General features: G+C 42.5%; 1 protein-coding gene across 1 annotated transcript; it reads left to right on the top strand.

Annotated features, from left to right (window-relative positions):
• Positions 1-8106: 8106 nt before the first annotated feature.
• On the top strand, positions 8107-13252 carry LOC111971671 (uncharacterized). Its single transcript, XM_070446209.1, has 5 exons — positions 8107-10269; positions 10377-10502; positions 10668-10768; positions 10870-10976; positions 12544-13252. Exons 2-5 carry the CDS (start codon positions 10492-10494, stop codon positions 12694-12696), a joined length of 372 nt encoding a protein of 123 aa, XP_070302310.1. The 5' UTR covers positions 8107-10269; positions 10377-10491; the 3' UTR covers positions 12697-13252.
• The last annotated feature ends 436 nt before the right edge of the window (positions 13253-13688 follow it).

Here is a 13688-nt window from a genome sequence, read left to right as displayed (position 1 = left end):
GCTGTGCGTGCGTGCGTGCGTGCGTGCGTGGTGTGTGCAGTGAGATTCCTGTGAAATCAAAACTAATTTGCTTAAGACTTGCAGAAAGATATTTGAGGCAAAACACAGTGATGCCTGGCGAATCAGCTGCCAGTCTCATCCTTCAGAAGCTCTCAGTGTGTTGTCCTACAGGCGTCCTGGGCCCCCAGACTGACTCCATCTTACAGGTTTATGTTCCTGGTTTCTCCTGTCTCAGCTGGCTCTAATATAGTATCTGGTCTATGACTGGGGTATTTAACTCTTACCCAGAGAGGTCTGGAGCCTGCTTGTTTTCTGTTCTACCTGATCATTAATTGCTCACACCTGGTGTCCCAGGTCTAAATCAGTCCCTGATTAGAGGGGGACAATGGAAAAAAAGCAGTGGAACTGGATTCGAGGTCCAGAGTTCAGTTTTAGGGGTATATGGTGTGTGTTTGTATGGTCTATGGCCTATGGCTTATGGTCTAGGCCCAAAGCTCCCAGCCCAAGTAAAAGCCCATGATACGCAGCTCAAGCTCTCTTCCAATGCACGGGGAAGCCCTACTGCATGTATTAACTTTCCTATTTGGCTTATCTCTGCTTCTCTGATTCTCTCCTCCATCCTTATGCAGCCCCTTCCAGACCTCCTTCTGTTCCCCTACTTTACCACTCTACCTCACTCATGAGAGAACCCAGATACCTGAACAAATCGCTACGTATTCAAAGCACCCCACTTGGAATATGTGTGTGTGCGTGTGTATGCGTGCATGTGTTGCTCAGGAAGGCTGTAATCCAGAGTATTTACCTGAGTGTGAAAGATCAGAGGAGTGTAAAAGTGTGTTATTAGATTCACACCTTGCCAGCTTTGAAATCAAAGTACCCACATGCAAAAATACTATAGTATACTATGGTATAAATACTATATGTAGTTTAGTGTTTTTGCAGACTTTACTGTAGTATTCACTGTCATTTTTTCTGTAGTATTCACCATAGTATACTGTATACAGTATACAATTACATAAAGTATAAACACTGTAGTTAAAGAAAACCAGTATATACTATAGTAATTAATGTAGTGTTTTTGCTGCTTGTAGTATTTACATGAGTGATTTTGCAGATTATTATACTGTAGTGTTTACTGTAGTGTTTTTTGCAGACTGTAGTATTTCCTGTGGTGTTTTTCTTTTGTTATCTTTGACACGCGGAGGCTTTCTCCTTCAGAAAACCTACTGAAGAAATACTAAACGGCAAATTTTCCATACGTTTTTTGAAAGTAGAACCGGGGACTGAATGAATACTTCAACACTTTTTCACTTTAGTATGATCTGTAGGGAATACACTATATTGTCTGTACTTGGCATGCAGGTTTCTCACTTATGGGTGGCACAAATTGTGATATGGGGGAGGGGAATGGGCAGGGTATGTGCAAATTAAATARTGTAGTATTTACTATAGTTAAAAAGTTTAGTGTTTTGCGGACTGTAGTGTTTTTGCAGACATTACTGTAGTATTTACTACAGTGTCTTTTTGCAAATAATAATACTATACAATTTACTAAAACATTCTATCGTAAGTACTACACATGATCGAGGGATACTACAGTGTAATATAGTATTTTACAGTATACTATAGAATTCTATAGTACGTACTGTAGTATTCTATAGTAAATTATACTGTAGTATTTTTTCATGTGGATACTTTAAACAGAATCTAGTCTGAGCTCACACCATGGGTAATTTACCGCACTTCACGATCACTGGATGGTAAGGCTGGTCTAACTATCTACCAGTAATATTACCTTTAATCCAAAAAATGTATAAGAGCAGTAGCTTGAAGTTGAAATAGTGCTGTTGCAAAGAAAGTATTAGTAGTGGGTGAAAAGATGGAAAGAGGAGTTTAGGAGTTTAGGCTTCAACTTGGGGAAACAGGGATTGGATTTATGTTTAGTGCTGGCAACTTAAATGCTGTCAATGGTGTTTCTGTGTTTAAATTCACTTTGAGATAAACAACGTTGTTTCTCATACTGAATACCTTAGAGAGTGTTACAGCATTGGCCTGCACAGTGGCATTTCCTGAGGGTACTGACAGTGTGCGTGTGTGTGTGTGTTGTCAGGTGGTGTGGTTAATGTTATCGCTTTTGCTCAGTGTGCAATAGTGTTGTCCCTAAGGGACGATGGGTATGCGGTGTAGCAGGATTATCTATAAAGAATGAGCCCATTTAAGTACAGTGCTACAGGCCAGAACATAACATAAGCATTATGTCTTCATTCATTCAGACCCGTACTGCCACTGCCCCTGCCCGCAGTGCTCTGAGTAATCCATCACACACACACACACACACACACACACACAGACACACACACACATATACACGCACACATGCACAGACTCAGCACATGCACACTAACTCACTCACTCACCAGTGGTGGAAAAGTACCCAATTGTCATACTTGAGTAAAAGTATAGATACCTTAATAGAAAGTTACTCAAGTAAATGTGAAAGTCAAAACAGTAAAATACGACTTGAGTAAAAGTCTAAAAGTGCATGGTTTTAAATATACTTAAGTATATTTTAGCAATTACATTAACCTTTGATACTTAAGTATCAAAAGTCAAAGTAAAAGTATAAACATTTAAAATTCCTTATATTAAGCAAAGCAGACGACATCGTTTTCTAATTTTAAAAATGTACGGATAGCCAGGGGCACACACATTATTTACAAAAGATGCGCTTGTGTTTAGTGAGCCTGCCAGGCCAGAAGGGATGACCAGGTGTTCTCTTGATAAGTGCGTGAATTTCACAATTTTCCTGTCTTGCCAAGCATTTAAGTAACGAGTACTTTTGGTTGTCAGGGAAAATGTATGCAGTAAAAAGTACAACATTTTCTTTAGGAATTTAGTGAAGTAAAAGTAAAACTTGTAAAAAATATAAATAGTAAAGTAAAGTACAGATACCCCAAAGAACTGCTTAAGTACTTTAAACCACTGCCACTCACACACCGACAGTGCACCTTGTCCAGAATAGTTCTACTAGCATTAATTAGGTGTCAGCAGCTGCCCAGAGCAGATAGATGATAATGCTGTTATGACATACAATGCCCAGGGACCTGTATCTGCAATTGTATGTGTGTTTGTGTGTGCGTGCATGTGTGTCTGTGCATGTGCGTGTATGCATGAGTGTGGGTGTGTACACAGAGAATACATAGTTATGGACCCCAGTAAATTGCTGCTGTTAGTGCAGTATCATTCTCAGATAATGCCTCATTAGATCACCACAAACTGTTCTCTAACATTCAATCTCATTTATTTAAATCAATCAAACCTAGAGAGGAACCAGGCTCTGAGGGGTGGCCAGTCCTCTTCTGGCTGTGCCGGGTGGAGTTTATAACAGTACAAGGTCAAGATGACCAGCAAGGGTCAAATAATAATAATCACAGTGGTTGTAGAGGGTGCAACAGGTCAACACCTCAGGAGTAAATGTCAGTTGGCTTTCATAGCCGATCATTCAGAGTTAGAGCCAGAAGGTGCGGTAGAGAGAGATGGTCGAAAATAGCAGGTCCGGGACAAGGTAGCACGTCCGGTGAACAGGTCAGGGTTCCATGGCCGCAGGCAGAACAGTTGAAACTGAAGCAGCAGCACAAACAGGTGGACTGGGGACAGCAAGGAGTCATCAGGCCAGGTAGTCCTGAGGCATGGTCCTAGGGCTCAGGTCATCCGAGAGAAGAGAAAGTGAGAGAGAGAATTAGAGGGAGCATACTTAAAATCACACAGGACACCGGATAAGACAGGAGAAATACTTCAGATATAACAGACTGACCCTAGCCCCCCGACACATAAACTATTGCAGCATAATTATTGGATGCTTAGACAGAAGGGGTCGGGAGACACTGTGACCCCATCCGACAATACTCCCAGACAGGGCCAACCAGGCAGGATATAACCCCACCCACTTTTCCAAAGTACAGCCCCCACTCCACTAGAGGGATATCTTCAACCACCAACTTACTACCCTGAGACAAGGCCGAGTATAGCCCACGAATCGGTACGAATCCGAGAATGGCGTCAACCCGGACAGGCGGATCACGTCACAGACTCAACCCACTCAAGTGACGCATCCCTCCTACGGATGACATGGAAGAGCACCAGTAAGTCAGTGACGCAGGCCCCGTAATAGGGTTAGAGGCAGAGAATCCAAGTGGAGAGAGGGGAACCGGCCAGGCAGAGACAGCAAGGGTGGTTCGTCGCTCCAGTGCCTTTCCGTTCACCTTCACACCCCTGAGCCAGACTACACTCAATCATAGGACCTACTGAAGAGATGAATCTTCAATAAAGACTTAAAGGTTGAGACCAAGTCCGCGTCTCTCACATGGAGAGGCAGACCATTCCATAAAAATTGAGCTCTATAGGAGAAAGCCCTGCCTCCAGCTGTTTGCTTAGAAATTCTAGGGACAATAAGGAGGCCTGTGTCTTGTGACCGTAGCGTACGTGTAGGTATGTATGGCAGGACCAAATCGGAAAGATAGATAGCAGCAAGCCCATGTAATGCTTTGTAGGTTAGCAGTAAAACCTTGACATCAGCCCTAGCCTTAACAGGAAGCCAGGAGGCTAGCACTGGAGTAATATGATCACATTTTTGGGTTCTAGTCAGCCGTGTTTAGCACTTACTGAAGTATCCGGGTAGCCGGAAAGTTGAGCATTGCAGTTGTCTAATCTGAATTGACAAAAGCATGGATACATTTTTCTGCATCATTTTTGGACAGAAAGTTTCTGATTTTTGCAATGTTACGTAGATGGAAAAAAGCTGTTCTTGAAACAGTATTGATATGTTTGTCAAAAGAGACATCAGGGTCCAGAGTAATGCCGAGGTCCTTTACAGTTTTATTTGATACGACTGTACAACCATCAAGATTAATTGTCAGATCCAACAGAAGATCTCTTTGTTTCTTGGGACCTAGAACTAGCATCTCTGTTTTGGCCCGAGTTTAAAAGTTTAAAAAATTCCGCCATCCACTTCCTTATGTCTGAAACACAGCCTTCCAGGGAGGGCAATTTTGGGGCTTCACCATGTTTCATCGAAATGTACAGCTGTGTATTGTCCGCATAGCAGTGAATGTTAACATTATGTTTCCGAATGACATCACCAAGAGGTAAAATATATAGTGAAAACAATAGAGGTCCAGAAACAGAACCTTGAGGAACACCGAAATGTACAGTTGATTTGTCAGAGGACAAACCATCCACAGAGACAAACTGATATCTGTCAGACAGATAAGATCTAAACCAGGCCAGAACTTGTGCATGTAGACTAATTTGGGTTTCCAATCTTTCCAAAAGAATATGGTGATCGATGGTATCAAAAGCAGCACTAAGGTCTCGTAGCACGATGACAAATGCAGAGCATTGGTCTGACGCCAATAAAAGGTAATTTACCATCTTCACGAGTGCAGTCGCAGTGCTATGATGGGGTCTAAAACCAGACTGAAGCGTCTTGTKTACATTGTTAGTCTTCAGGAAGGCAGTGAGTTGAGATACATACACTCAGTGGCTAGTTTATTTGGTATACCCATCTAGTACTGGATCGGACCCCCCTTTGCCTCCAGAACAGCCTGAATTCTTCAGGGCTTGGAAACGTTGCTCAATTGGAGTCAAAGGACCTAATTTCTGCCAGGAAAACATTCCCCACACCATTACACCACCGCCACCAGCCTGTACCGTTGACACCAGGCAGGATAGGGCCATGGACTCATGCTGCTTATGACAAATCCTGATTCTGCCATCAGCATGACACAACAGTAACCGGGGTTCGGACCAGGCAAGGTTTTTCCACTCCTCTATTGTCRAGTGTTGGTGATAGCGTGCCCACTGGAGCAGCTTCTTCTTGTTTTTATCTGATAGGAGTGGAACCCGGTGTCGTCATCTGCTGCAATCGTCCATCCGTGACAAGGGTTGACGAGTTGTGCGTTCCGAGATGTCGTTCTGCACACCACTGTTGTACTGCGCCATTATTTGCCTGTTTGTGGCCCGCCTGTTGGCTTAAACGTTTCTTGCCATTATCCTTTGACCTCTCATCAACGAAATAGACACGTGAACAGCCCAGGAGGCCGAACGTTTCTGAGACACTGGAACCGGCGCACCTAGCACCGGCGATCATACCACTCTCAAAGTTGCTTGGATCACTCTTTTTGCCTATTCTAAGGTTCAATCCAATAGTAACTGAATGCCTCGATGCCTGTCTGCCTGCCTCATATAGCAAGCCACGGCCACGTGAGTCAATGTCTGTACTATTTAGAACAATTTTCTAGAACGGGGTGGTGTACCTAATAAACTGGCCATTGAGTGTATATACGCAAGACAGCACTACAAGAATAGTATTTTCCTGACCTCACATTGTTTACCTAATAGGAGGCTTAAACCTGGCCGGAATGGGATCTTCCAAGCACACATCAAAATCCACAAAGAAATGCTTACAAAATCAATATTTTGCAATGGCCATCTCAGTCTCCAGACCCCAATAGAAAACCTGTGTTTGAATTGAAGAGGGCAGTCCATAAGCGCAAACGAGGGATATCTAGGACCAGGAAAGATTCTGTATGGAAGCATGGTCTAAGATCCCTCCCAATGTGTTCTCCAAACTCATAAAACATTTGAGAAAAAGGCTCTGTTCCAAAAAAAGTGAAAAAGTTAAGTATTACTTGCTTAACAATTTATGTTTATATTTTTTGCATAAAATATAGCTCAGTATTTGTATTATTTATTTTTTACAGTCTCATCTTTAATCAAGGATGCCAATAACTTTGGACCTGACTATATGTTTGTGTGTGCACATTTGTGTGCAGGCGTACGTGTGTGTATTTGAGAGAGAAAGGTAGAGTTGGGAGCCATCTCATGCTGTGACAGCAGTGTCCGGGAAACACTCTCTCTGGCAGGTTGATGGCACCAGAAGTTAAAACAGTTCCTTTTTAACAAGCAACTTTCTCACATATTGGCTCAGTGTGTGGGAGTATGAGTGTGAGAGAGACAAAGACAGAGAGGGGAGAGAGGGGTTTTCCCTGTGCCTGTGCCTGTGCCTGTGCCTGTGCCTGTGCCTGTGCCTGTGCCTGTGCCTGTGCCTGAGTCGTGATAGTCAGTCTGTTTTGATGCTGTGCTGGGCAGGTCTATATTGGGCAGCCTAGTCATCCTTGAGAGAACCAGCAGAGAAAGTCCATCTTTATGGACCTGGGGCACAGTACACTCTCAGAAAAAAAGGTGCTAAGTAGAACCATACAGCGTTTTTCGGGTTTGTCCCCATAGGGGAACCCTTTTTGGTGCTGGGTAGAACCCTTTGCAGAGGGTTCTATACAAAACCCCCTATGTAGGGTTCTTCGAAGAACCCCCTGTATATGGTTCTACCAAGAACCCTCTACAAAGGGTTCTACCAAGAACAATTTTATCTTTGTAGGTTTCATCCTATAACCCTCTATGAACAGTTCCACCAGCCTTATTAGCCGTAAAAAAAGTAATGCTATATGACAATACATTACATATAATAAAGATTTTCTTTTCAGTTAGCAGACTTACCAGAACTTTACAAATTTGGTGCACATTTCTCACCTTATGATATCCAGTGGAACAACCACTTTACAATAGTGCATCTAACTCTTTTAAGGGGGGGGGGGGGGGTGGTTAGAAGGATTACTTCATCCTATCCTAGGATTCCTTAAAGAGGTGGGGTTTCAGGTGTCTCCGGAAGTGGTGATTGACTCCGCTGACCTGGCGTCGTGAGGGAGTTTGTTCCACCATTGGGGTGCCAGAGCAGCGAACAGTTTTGACTGGCTGAGCGGGAACTTACTCCTCAGAGGTAGGGAGGCGAGCAGGCCAGAGGTGGATGAACGCAGTGCCCTTTGTTGTGTAGGGCCTGATCAGAGCCTGAAGGTACGGAGGTGCCGTTCCCCTCACAGCTCCGTAGGCAAGCACCATGGTCTTGTAGCGGATGCGAGCTTCAACTGGAAGCCAGTGGAGGAGCGGAGGAGCGGCGGGTGACGTGAGAGAACTTGGGAAAGTTGAACACCAGACGGGGCTGCGGCTTCTGGATGAGTTGTAGGGGTTTAATTGCACAGGCAGGGAGCCAGCCAACAGCGAGTTGCAGTAATCCAGACGGGAGATGACAAGTGCCTGGATTAGGACCTGCGCCGCTTCCTGCGTGAGGCAGGGTCGTACTCTGCGAATGTTGTAGAGCATGAACCTACAGGAACGGGTCACCGCCTTGATGTTAGTTGAGAACGACAGGGTGTTGTCCAGGATCACGCCAAGGTTCTTAGCACTCTGGGAGGAGGACACAATGGAGTTGTCAACCGTGATGGCGAGATCATGGAACGGGCAGTCCTTCCCCGGGAGGAAGAGCAGCTCCGTCTTGCCGAGGTTCAGCTTGAGGTGGTGATCCGTCATCCACACTGATATGTCTGCCAGACATGCAGAGATGCGATTCACCACCTGGTTATCAGAGGGGGAAAGGAGAAGATTAATTGTGTGTCGTCTGCATAGCAATGATAGGAGAGACCATGTGAGGATATGACAGAGCCAAGTGACTTGGTGTATAGCGAGAATAGGAGAGGGCCTAGAACAGAGCCCTGGGGGACACCAGTGGTGAGAGCACGTGGTGCGGAGACAGATTCTCGCCACGCCACCTGGTAGGAGCGACCTGTCAGGTAGGACGCAATCAAGCGTGGGCCGCGCCGGAGATGCCCAACTCGGAGAGGGTGGAGAGGAGGATCTGATGGTTCACAGTATCAAAGGCAGCCGATAGGTCTAGAAGGATGAGAGCAGAGGAGAGATAGTTAGCTTTAGCAGTGCGGAGCACCTCCGTGACACAGAGAAGAGCAGTCTCAGTTGAATGACTAGTCTTGAAACCTGACTGATTTGGATCAAGAAGGTCATTCTGTGTGCAGATTCCTAACACAGGGGTGTTAGGAATCTCCTGGTTTACAGGCCACTTCAGGCCTGCAAGTCACATTATGCTGGCTTGCAAAGTAATGGGTAATTCCTATTGGAATCCAGCCAGAGTTAAGATATCCAACAAGTGGAATTGTTAATCACCCACAACCTGCATTCAGAATGACTGCCAGGATTAAATAAATTGTAATACTGAGACTACCTCAATCCGTCATATTGAGGTGTCTTGCTATAAGTTAAATCTGATAAATCAAATGGATAGGTGTAAGCAATTATGGTAATTCCAAATGCCCTTAACAAGGGGAAAGGACGGCTAGCCACACAGGACGCTGATTTTTACTAAGGAGAAGGAGGCCATGCTGACCGATATGCATGCTGGCCATTTCGGTGTGAAGCACATGATTGCCAAAATCAACCTACGCTTCTTCTGATGGGGAATTGTCAAGGAGGTGGACAGCTGGGCAAGTGAAATAACCTTTTGTTTATCAATCACATTCTATTATATCTGAAATTATTATTATTATTATTTCAATMAATATCTTATCAGAGAGCACACAATGTTTCAATGTGTCACTGTTTGATTAAAGGTCAGTACCCTGTCTAGCCTGCCAGAAGATTGAGAGGGTGAAGACTGTGCCGCCGGAGTTGAAGCCCATCAGTTGTTTCACCATGGCACAGGATAGGAAAGTGTCCTAATTAAAATGTTGTAATGGTTTATTTATTTGACGACATTAACGTTCAATATTATAGAATGTGTGTGTGTGTGTCAGTATCCTTACAAATATGAAAATCTACATACTGTATGACACAGATACGGGCTGGAACAAGGTACAGATGTTATATGTTATATTCACCAATGGTTTGTTTTATTTATTTTTTACAATTCGTTTTTGTTTTTCCATGGTACGTAATCAGACATATTTCAATATCTTAGATTGTCAATAGATGACATTTTCCTACCCCCTCCTCCAGGTTTGGTGAATGGACCAACCATACCCTCAAAACTGCTGTGGGAAAATCCCTTGATACCAGGAAGTGTGGGAGAACAACCTGAAGGTATTCTCTTTGCACACAACAGCAGCATCTAGGCCGAGTACGGACGGGAACCGCAGCTGTTGACTGAGGCAAACAATACAATTGTTTATACAATTATTGCATATACTGTAGTCTTATAAATTTGTGATTMACTTATTGTTGTTGTTAGTCTATTGCTGTTTTTGTATAATGTACATTCAGATTCCTGAAACCCCACCTGATGTGATGGAAGTTGTCGAACCAGATCACAGTGCTTTCGAGGACCAACTTCAGGCACGGACTGAGAAGGATGTGGAGGTTTTTGACCAGGTAAAAATGATTGTCCGCTGTTAATTTATTTTCTTGAGCTCCGAGAGATATGTAAGAAATGTGTTTGTAATATGAAATATAACTGTGTATTCCTGTCATGAATCAAGTTGAGACTGAACATGGACAAGGCGCAGGAGAAACAGAAGGAGAGCTACCGGAGCAGAATCAAGAAGGGGAGCAAGTGCTACGACATCCGGGCGAATTACTTGGTTTGAAGGAAGGATGAAAGGAAGGTAAGACCTGGCAAATCTCGCTGCTCTTTCGCTACTAGCTGGGGTCACCATCTGTTAAAGTGAATATAAAAAATCTCGATAATAACTACTTGCATTTGCAAACAAAATAACCTGAAGCTAGTTTTAGTTTCCCTAACACAGATATTTTTCTCTTTGTCTTCCTAGGGTTACCTCGGTGGCCAACAATCTTCTCCAGTTGGAGCAGTGGGACGGTCGACCACTGGAAACACTGACGCCATACACTTCAGTGAAGCCCAATAGACAAAGCATGTTAAGCTTTGGTTGACATTTGAGAAAGCAAGAAATGGTAGTTATGCTAAGCTTATAAAAATGTACCTCTGCAATTTACCTCTCCAAATTACTTTAGGATCATCGACTGTCCGAGACCCCCAGGAGGTATCCCGTCCACCAGAACCAGTGAGTTCGGATCAGTCTGATTCTCTGTGCTCTGAGTCAGAGAGGAACCAGCTTGAGGTAAGCTATACCAAAACTGTTGAAAAGTACATATCTCCCATTTATAACAGTGCACTAATCCATTACATTATCTCACAGCAAAGTGTAACCTGTGTGTTTGCTTGTTTACATCTCTGTCTCCTACCCTGTTCCCTTTAATTTCTTCTTGGAAATAGGGGGCGCCATTTTCACTTTTGGATAAAATGGGGCCCAAATTAAATGGCCTCGTACTCTGTCCTAGATTATATGATATACATATTATTATTACTATTGGATAGAAAACACTCTGGAGTTTCTAAAACTGTTTGAATTATATCTGTGAGTAAAACAGAACTCATTTGGCAGGCAAACTTCCAAACAGGAAGTGAAAATTCTGAAATGGGTCACTGTGAAAGGCATCGCCTATTCAATTGCCTAATATTTATGGATATGTATGCACTTCATACGCCTTCCACTAGATGTCAACAGGCAGTAGAACGTGGAATGAAGTGTCTAGCCTTATGTGGGACCGAATGAGAGCCTTTGGAGTGACAGGTCAGTCATATTGCCAGTATTTGGCCACGCACTTGGGTATGTCAATTGTATCTTGGTTCTGCAAATCGTTAGATAGACACGAAGAAATGCTCCGTCTGGGACGTTATTGGATATATATGAGAAAAAATCCTGAAGATTGATTCTCAACTGAGTTTGACCAGTTTATTCGACTTTTATTATCACATTTAGAAGTTTTCGTTCATTGCGTCAAATCTTCATGGACACGTGAGCTACACATGCTAGCCAACGTTGCTAATTCGACAGAAAATGGACATTCTAAAACAAAACAATGATTTATTGTGGAACTAGGATTCCTGGCACTGCTTCTGATGAAAGTTCATCAAAGTGAGGAATATTTATGATGTTATTTTGTATTTTTGTTGACTCTGTTGACTCTCAACATGGCGGAGAATGGCTGAGCCTGTCTCAGATTATTGCATGCTGTGCTTTTTACTAAAGTATTTTTTTTTAAATCTAACACAGCGGTTGCATTAAGAACCAGTGTATCTTTAATTATATGTACAACATGTATTTTTCATCAAAGTTTATGATGAGTTTTTCTGTTAGATTACGTGGCTCTCTAAAATTTCTCCGTATATTTTGGAGCCATTTCTGAACATGGCGCCAATGTAAAACCACGATTTGTAGCTATAAATATGCACATTTTCGAACAAAACATAAATGTATTGTATAACATGATGTCATAAGACTGTCATCTGATGAAGTTGTTCAAAGGTTAGTGATTAATTTTATCTCTATTTGTGGGTTTTGTGAAAGCTATCTTTGCTGTGTTTTTTGGGATATGGTGGTGAGCTAACATAAATATATGTTGTGTTTTCGCTGTAAAACATTTTAAAAATCAGACATGTTGGCTGGATTCACAAGATGTTTATCTTTCATTTGCTGTATTGGACTTGTGATTTCATGAAATTATACTATATGATATCCCTGTTGCGCTAGGCTAGGCTATTCTAGTCAGCGTTTCTGATGAGAATGATCCCGGATCCGGGATGGGTATTGAGTAGAAGTTTTTAACTCTGCTCCTGTTCTCCAGGACCTAGGGGTTCTGCCCAACACCCAGACGTGGATCCACCTGATGTCCTCCATTACCAACCACCCTCCAACTTTTCATTACATAATCTACAGCTACTGTTGTTGTCATTATCTGCTAAGAAAGTTATCTTTCTTTATCATACTGGGCACATAATATGTGAGATACACAGGTTAACTAAAAAAACTAGCACTACAAATAATCAGAACAAAGAGAGCAGCATTGTCTGGATATTGCAGTCTCCCTCTTCAAGTCCCCCTTCTGAGACTGGCTGCCTGTTGAGAATCTCCCACCCACACAGCAACCACCTCCCCTATATTCCACACAGCAGAATTCTGTATTTTAGTCTATAATTGCCATGTGAGTGCACAAGCAATTTGTGAAAAAATATTAACTGACACAACTGCACCAAAAACTATCAAAGTTTATATATTAAAATCTTACATTTTCCCAGGTTGGTTTTCACAGCTGTTTCACAAGGTGTTCATTATTGTAAGTTGTATGGTATCCTTTGATGATATTTATTTGTTCCACATTATTCATTGTTGTAGCCTAGGACCTACATAGATACACATATATTCAACCACAACGGTGTACTAATGAGCTATGCGAGATAGAAAAAAAAATCATAATAGAGYACTACTGACATTATATTATTTCAATGTAGATAAGGGAAGGGCAGGTTAAAATAAAAACATGACAGCCAGACAAGCCAGCGTATGAATCAAATGGATTTTCATATGAATGGAGTGGAAATTAGCTGASTTCGTGATCTGTAAYCAGATTACARGTTTTCTTTGCCATTTCCTAAATGTAGCAATGTTTAAGACATGGATTTCATGTTGTAATGTTAACAAAGTACCAAAAAGTAGTTCAAATTTGTTTTCATGTTATTAGCTAAACAAAACTTGTTTAAACAGTGAAATTGTCYTGAAAATCATCCTTGTTTGCATAGCGATGATGAAAAMAACGTCATTTAGGCTGTAATGATCTCCAAAATTTGAATCATTACGTCYTCCCACTGTTGATATGGAAATGGACGCTAAAAGTTTACCAATTCCCATTGGGATGTAGAGGGGCACACGATTTGGCCAGGGGACATTATTTGGCATGACAGGCACCTTATGGAAAAAACACAATTTCACATG

Source organism: Salvelinus sp. IW2-2015, linkage group LG13, assembly GCF_002910315.2.
Source record: "Salvelinus sp. IW2-2015 linkage group LG13, ASM291031v2, whole genome shotgun sequence".
Lineage (NCBI taxonomy): Eukaryota > Metazoa > Chordata > Actinopteri > Salmoniformes > Salmonidae > Salvelinus > Salvelinus sp. IW2-2015.
Note: the sequence above shows the minus strand (reverse complement) of the source record. Positions and strands in the feature narration are given on the sequence as shown.

Bases quoted from the DNA above. Each gene is read 5' to 3' on its own strand.
- LOC111971671 (XM_070446209.1), top strand. The intron at 10,769-10,869 runs GCATGTTAAGCT...AAATTACTTTAG, and splicing joins AGTGAAGCCCAATAGACAAA to GATCATCGACTGTCCGAGAC. The intron at 10,977-12,543 runs GTAAGCTATACC...CCTGTTCTCCAG, and splicing joins CAGAGAGGAACCAGCTTGAG to GACCTAGGGGTTCTGCCCAA.